The sequence below is a fragment of the Jaculus jaculus genome, chromosome 17, assembly GCF_020740685.1.
Source record: "Jaculus jaculus isolate mJacJac1 chromosome 17, mJacJac1.mat.Y.cur, whole genome shotgun sequence".
Taxonomy (NCBI): domain Eukaryota; kingdom Metazoa; phylum Chordata; class Mammalia; order Rodentia; family Dipodidae; genus Jaculus; species Jaculus jaculus.
In genome coordinates, this window is record NC_059118.1 from 58,108,010 (window position 1) to 58,115,684 (window position 7,675).

The window sequence follows — 7,675 nt, forward strand, 5'->3', positions numbered from 1 at the left end:
AAAAATAAGAAGAAACAGAATTCTAATGAAGATAATGCTCAAAATACTGGCTGTGTGCCACAAGTGGGCTGTTTGACCCCCTCCCGATAAACCACAGTGAGGACGCTGTGAGCCGGGACCTGGTGATTGCTAAGCATCCCTCCCGCAGCTTTTAGAGACAGGTGATCACAGTCCTACCAGCCGCTGTGGCTACTGACCCCTGTACTAATGTCCCCGCCAATAGTGGACAAGGCCAGAGAAGGGACAGTGGACACAGAGCAGGGCAGGGCTGCGAGGCAGGTGGCCTCAGGTCAGCAGAGGGAGCTTCTGCTCGGTGGGCATGTGGCCAGTCTGGGCTTGGAAGAAGCAATGGTACTTTGTGTTCCTTAGGAAGCACAGTACTCAGTCTAAGCAAACTCATATCATTGAGAGCCTCCACTTGCCCTCCGCGGACAGATGATTTCTACCAGCTACGCCTGTGTGGGACTGAGTATGCATCCCTGCATGCATTGGGGATTCTCTTTCCATAACTTCCACCCGCCGCTAACATGAAGAAAGCACCTCTCACCACACCGTCAGCTTAAACTGTTGGAGCCTGCGTAATAACCTGAGGGGCCACATCAATGGATAAAGTCCCTGGAGACTTTGCTTTTCAGGCAAAGGGCAACCAGAAGGCTGCTATCCAAAGATCCAAAGGGTTTTCTTTTTTCTTTTTCTTTCTTTCAGTCTAAAAGTAACTCTTAGGAAACGGATTCAGACTTTTTTAAACTGAGCCTATTTTCTTTTGAATTTCCACCTTTCTAGGACATCTTTAACCATTTCTCACCATAATTCTTACCCCATTGGTGCACTCCTTAGAGATTTCAGAAATAATTAAAAAAAAAAAAAACAGTACAGTAGGGAAAAATATTTATTTTCTAAAGTCATTACCTTGACAGGCAAAACAAAGCATATTCTCAATTTCATTCAGAAATACATTTTTAAAAAAATACATAGACCAATATGGCCTGCCCAGACATATATTCAACATGGTAAATATAAGGAATAAATTGTTTGAATATAAATATCTATTAAAAAAATAAGTACATCAAAATTCAATCTAACCTTTTCTGTTAGCAGGTTACATATGGGGAAGTAATTTTACTGCTTTAAAGCACAACCAACTCTTCACTGTCTTTCATAACCAGCCTTTTACCATTGTGTTTCTAGAAGCCAAGGGACGGACTCTTGTGACGCCATGATCTTTTTTTTCCTTTTCCTCATATGGGTCAGAGCTAGCAGACTAGCATTAAATGTTTTATCTACTGACACACTGGACCAGACTTCAAGGAAGCTAGGATTTAGCATGGAGGGCTGGGAGGAGGCCAGAAGGAGAAAAGAGTTTGGGGGTAATAATTAAAGGTGGGGGACAGGTGTGACAGTGCAATGGAGGCGAGGTAGACTCATATTCATGAAACACCTTCTCTCTGACTTACAGTAGTAACAGCTTCTTTGAGTTTTGTATTTTGTGACTCAAAAGTCTCTTCTTTCATTCTCTTTTTGTTCCTTAAATTAACTCAAGTGTTTGTCCTTTGAGTATGTTTTCAATTTGTGCATTCCTTAGAAAATCTTTGCATGGACTTTGGAGTTTCTCCCTGAAATGTGCCAGGCGCCTGAGTCAGACACAAACACTCCCTTAGGAATTTCTTCTGAAGCTCCACCCTGGTATGGAATCTCCTTCCTCACCCTGGAAGATGCCACCCTAATTCGACTGTCATTGTGTCTCTGCTCTGAGAGGTCCATGGTCGTCCCCAACAGCAAGAGGAGCAAAGCAATCACTACCAGTGGAAGCAAATGAAGGCAAGCCGGGAACCCGCTTAGCCTTTCTTGGAATGTTTCGAAGGAGGATGCTGGTCCTTTGCCAGTCTGGAACAAGAAGTGGTTTCAGCGGGACAGTCGTCCTTGCTCTGGTCCCAGCCAGCGTGCGTAGTGCAGGGTTGTGAGGTTCCCTCTGTGGAGGCGATGGCTTTGGATGGATCTAGACAGTCTGTAGTCAATGCGTTCGGTTGTGGGTCACTTTACGTTCTCTGTAGAGCTCAGCTTTCAACTTGGCAACACGAAAAGATGTCTTGATGCTGTTGCTGATGGCCTCCAACCTATGAAAACAAGACAAGAGATAGCAAAGGTTATTCAAGACACACCCACACAGAAAAGAAATGACTTTTTGGCTAAAGAAACATCTAAAACTAGAATCTGGCACAAACAAATCTAAGTGTGATTCCTGAGTTTTCACCACCAATAAAACCTCTAGTAGTGTCTCTTACTTGTGTGAAAATAAGCTCTGCCCATTACATTTACAACTGGGGAGGGGGGTCATGTGAATGAGTCTATGGGGGAATTGGTTACTAAATACAATACTCTTTGCATGTGTCGTATGTGTGATATGGTGTGTGTGTGTGTGTGTGTGTGTGTGTGTGTTGTGTATACATGTATATGTGCAGATGTTCTCACAGGTGTGTAGAGGTTAGAGAAATAGATCATGTATCCTTCCTCTGTTTCTCATCCACATATTTCCTTGGCCCTCTGAATGCAAAGCTGAAGTTTTTGCAAGCTCTAGCCATCCTCCAGTCTTTGTTCCCCACAGGACTGGGGTTATAGATGTGTGTGACCACGCCCAGCTATTTACTTGGATTCCAGGGAATCAGACTCAGGCTATCTCAGACCCTCATGCTTGAGGCAAGCACTCTTAACCCACTGAGCAAGCTCCCCTGTCCCTGAACACATAATTTTAAATAAATCAGAACTGATCTAGTATCTTCTAGAAGCCCATCCCCACCTCAGAAAAGGTTTCAAATGATCAGGGATATCTTCTTCAGTGAGGCAGCCTGATCTAGTGGGCCTGACATGGTATCAGCCAAGGCTAAAGTGGCAAGTGTGAAGGAACATTGAGACTGTACCCACAGGAGCAACAAACAACTCAGAAGTCTCATGGCTGCCAAGCTGGGACTCAGAACACTTTGATCACAGAACTTCTTGCCCCTGGATTTCTTGGAAACGTTTCCATAGGTAGGAACACGTGACAGATGTCAGTGTGAGCTTCTTCCCTCGGCTCATGAGTTTCAGAAGTTTAGGATGTGGAAGGATCACCTATAAACCTGCTCACAGCCGCCCTAAGGGAGGGTCTAATCCAGTTCCCAGCTTTTAGGAGTGACAGTGGCTCTCCACAAATTTCATAGGAAATCATAGGAATAACCCTGAGCAACAGTGTGTTCTAAATCTCACCAACCTTCCCTAATGGACTTATTTTTCCTTTGGACATTTGAATAACTGCTACTTCTCCAAGAATGTGACTACCTATACCATTTTGATTTTTCTCTCAAGTACTTTTATTTTTTTTTCCTGAAATTATTTTAAGCATTTACATGAACTCAGAAAAGGAAGGGCTGGATTTGACCAAATGACAGAGGTGTCTCATAGTTTAGAAAATCTACCTGCAAACTGAACAGCATGTCCTAAAGAACAGTGGGCAGGCATCTGCCTTGTAGACCTGCATGATATTTGAGAAGGCTTTCTTTGCTCTTTTAATGCCACAGACTATAAAGATACCCTTTGTCGCTGTGTTCTTGGGCTTTCTCCCTCATGGGATAGGCTCTAGAGGAAACCATTAGTACTGGTGACCAGGGCTAACTGTTCCTGTGAGCCTCTTACCTTCTTTTCCTTCCATCTACCAGTTGCTGGTAGACACACCTCTTTCCCAGCTTGGAACAGTCTTTTCCTTTCTTGTTGTTATTCCAGCCTTTCTGGGTCGTGTCTTGGACCCTGTTAAGAAAGGGGGAAGAACCATTTCAGTGATGGGATGTTCAAGCTCACCTTGACTCTCAACACCCCTGCCGTCCTCTTGAAAGCAGAGAAGGCACCATACCACTTAGGAGGTCAGGTGGCTGTGCAACTGTTAAAAATCTGGGGTGTTTCTACTCACCTGAGTTCTCTTCCTGTTTGGCAAAAGTACCAGCACTTCTTGTCTTTTTGGCTGGCACACTGACATCTAGTCTTGTGGTCTGCAGACTTCATAGAAAATAAATCCTTCAAGGATCTCTTGGACCTAGAAGGGCTTCCAAGTCCATACGGAACAATGTGCCTATTATCAAGAGAGCAACAAAAAGATATTAGCATAATTAATAGTCTCATAAATGACTTTCTTGGGAAGCAAGTCTGACAACACTTGGACAGCTCATGGTAGCAAAGTGTGGCAGTGATTTGGAACATGTGCCAATCAATGGCCCTCAGCCTATGTACCCGAATGGGGGGAAAAACGTTTTCAACTTCTGTCAAATTCCATCTCAAAGTTCAACAAAGTTCAATTTGCTCTTGATACTGCAACTTTGTTTTTTGTTCAACATCATGACATCTCGGCTTTGGTCTCTGTTTCATCTGCTTTTCCGTTTCAAATGCGCTATGTAATTAGCAGCGACTTAGGGGAGGAGCAGAGAGTGGAGAGACTTCAACAGAAAACCACAATTAAGATTTCAATCTCAATCATATTCGGTCACTTTGAAAGTGCCGCCTAGCGCAACAGGGCATGTTGGCTCATTTCTCCAGTATTTGGAATCAAATGGCTAGGAAGGACTCACTGACCCTTGACTTGTGGTGTGTCCATTTCAATTCTCACATTAAAGCATAAAGCCATCTGCTCTACTTACTAAGTATTAGGTTCGTTGTGGTTTGGGTTTGGTTTGTTTGGATATGATTTTTGTTTGGAAATTGGCCATCCCTTGCCAACACGGAATAAACTTGGTTTTCTTTTTCTCTTTCTTATGACTGGTGTTGAGGGAGACACTAGTGTTAGGGCACACGGGATGAAAACTTCCTTTGTTTGCTCTGGAGGTGGGGAAGACATATGGGCAGCATTCCTAGTTCTATCTTGAAATAAGTTTATCTAGACACAGGAGAGACAAGGAGACCAAGTGTCCCCTTCTAGTCCTGCTCTTCCTGCACAGGGACTTTAATACTTTGGTCCATAGCTTTTCCATAAGTAAGATGAGAGAAACGGATTATGCCACTCCACAGGCACCTCTGCCCTCAGACCCCACGCTCCTGTAAGAGGCACAGGCTGAGCTGCCCCATAGGGAAGCTGTGCCACTCACTCCTTCAAACTTCCCCACAAGCATCCTGGTTCCTATCCTGATGCCCTACTTATCCTCAGTCAGATCCATCTACCTCTCCCATAAGGAGTAGCCTGAGCCACAGGACCTTCCTCTTCTGGGTGACTAGGCAAAAAGCTGTCCCCTGTGCCAGCATCGTGTCCCCTGCGAGGTGCCTGCCGGCCATCAGAAGTGCTAAACCCCCAAGCTGAGACAGCAGCTCCAGCCGTGGGCTCTGGGAAGGGGAAGGCAGAGCTGAGGAAAGGCTAGAGTTACAATGCCCTCTAGAGACTCACTCGGGAGTGTTGACCCAGATGATGTCCAGGTGGCAGAAGTAGACGCACTCCTTGTCCATCAGGGACGAGCAGGAACAGCGCTTGGACCTGCGGGGCCTCCAGGGCGCAGTGGGAGGGGGCCTTTCCCCTCCTCTCTCAGCAGGGGTGCTGAGCTCAGCTCCAAGGACCGCTGCGGAGAAAAAGAGCAGGTTGGTGTGGGAGGGGGGGGAGATCTCCTGGGCATCCCAGAGTACCTACATCACAGTTTTCACACTTGATCTAGCAGGGCAGACCAAAGCAGACAGGTACAGGGCTACCGTTGAGAGGCACACAATCCCAATGGAAGGAGTTCACCCTCCGGCTGGCTGACCCCCCCCCCCACCTGCGGGAGAGTGACTGCAGGCAAAGGACATTACTCTGGGAAGGGACCCACAGTCCCTTGAAGAAATGCTGCCTGGTAGAGATTTAGGGTAGCTCCCTGCTTGAAATTTTAGGATGGCACAACCCAGGGCAGGTAAAACTCACTGATAGCCACAGCAAGCAAAATGCACTGCCTACTCCAAGCTGAAGTCACTTCCCCACTTGGGATGAACTTTTCAAGATTTAGGGGTACCCACCACTTCCAGGCTTGTGCATGACACAGAAGTGGCCTAGAGGACATATGCTGGACATTAGGTAGAATGACAGAACACCCAGGAAAGGATTGGAAATAGAAGAGAAATTAACTCTACAATGCTCAGGTCAGGTGGGAAAGGATGGGACACAGAAAGCTGGAGGCTTCATAGAAGCTCCCCTGCACCCCGAGGGACTAAGGGAGGCTCGGGGGCTTGAGAGTCGGTCTCTGGCGGGGGACACACCACCTCCCCCTGCCCCGATTCAGCTCTGCCCCTCCCTACTGACAGTTAAGACATGCAGCTTATCTGCCCAATTTTGTACATTTCAAATGATCAGACACATTCCAGGATTTTCTTTCCTTTGACATCCTTTCTCTTTGGTTAGGGTCATCAAAAGACAAAACAAGTGCACTGACCCTCAAAAAGGGGGATGGGGTGGGGAGGAACGAACAGAAACGCACACGGTCCTTAAGTAGCCAAGAACTCTCCCAGCTCCTCTCCGGGACAGGTGAACGCCATGAAAATAGAGCTCTCACTGTTTGGGGATGCCTAAAACTTGCCAAATGAAACTTAAAGTCAATAGGATAAATATTAAAGAAAATATGTGCTTCGCCCTGAAACCGCCTGAGGGGTTACTCAACACCCTGCTGGGCAGGTGAATTTACTGCTAGCCTGTTGCTTGAATGACCTGAATAAAATTCCTTCCCATCACACTGAAAGCTTAAATATTTTTCATAGCATACTATTAAGATAGTGTTTGAATAAGTCCCCCTGCGAACTCTCCATTGCAGATACGCCTTTAGCCTAAGGTGCTGCTGCTCTTGGGTTATTTTATTTTTTAAGCGAAGGAAGTGCATTGTACAATGTTGGCACTATGTTAATTTAAAGCTGCGCGACCTTTCCCTGTAGCTGCCCGAGGAAAGTCTGCGTTCTCCCTGGACCCATTAGCAGCGTTATAAGCAGCACTTGCAGGACACTTGCAGTTTGCGCCGCAGTAAATTAAGATGGTCTGAAAGCAGGCTGCAGCCAAGCGGGCGTCAGAGGACCTGAGCGCCTGGGGAGGGACGAGTCAGGGTGCCTACCTGTTCCTGCAGGTCCTTGGAGAGCCGCTAACAGCAGCGAGAAAATCATGGGGAAATAATCCATTCTGGGGGAAAAAAGGCGATCAAAAGTCAAAAATAAAATCAAAACAAAATCAGAACACCTCGCCGTGCAAGGTGAGTTCAGTGGTAAGGGCCGAGGAGAGCTGCGGGGGGCCTCGGGGCGCCGGTGCGGGGGGCCCGGGGGTCCCGGGCGGCGGCGGCGGCGGCGCGCGGCGCGGAGGAGGCGGAGCGCAGGCCGGAGCTCGCTCGGCGCCCGGCAGCAGCGCGTCTGTCCTGGACAGCTCTCGGCAGCCTTTTTATATCGAACCCCTATAGAGTGGGGGTGAGCAGCTCCGACTTTATTCCAGCCCCAGACAATGTTTTTGTGTGATTAGTCACCCACAGGCAACGTGCAGCTGGAGATAAGGCCGGGCTCGAAAGGAAATCGGGGCTAACTTCAGAGGCAGACGCCCGCCCGCGGCCTGACAATCGGGGGGCAGGGCCAGGAGGACAACACCCCGCAGACAGAGACCGCGGCGGGCCCGCCGCCGGGTGGACGCGCCTGCCCCTCCGCGCGGCCAGCCCCGAGCGCAAGAATCAAGAGG

General features: G+C 47.6%; 1 protein-coding gene across 1 annotated transcript; it reads right to left on the minus strand.

Annotated features, from left to right (window-relative positions):
- Window positions 1–997: 997 nt before the first annotated feature.
- Window positions 998–7,202, minus strand: Edn1 (endothelin 1). The gene is made up of 5 exons (XM_004667952.2): window positions 7,071–7,202; window positions 5,396–5,564; window positions 3,938–4,096; window positions 3,667–3,777; window positions 998–2,114 (listed from the first exon to the last, which is right to left on the minus strand). Exons 1-5 carry the CDS (start codon window positions 7,132–7,134, stop codon window positions 2,012–2,014), a joined length of 606 nt encoding a protein of 201 aa, XP_004668009.1. The 5' UTR covers window positions 7,135–7,202; the 3' UTR covers window positions 998–2,011.
- Window positions 7,203–7,675: the final 473 nt, after the last annotated feature.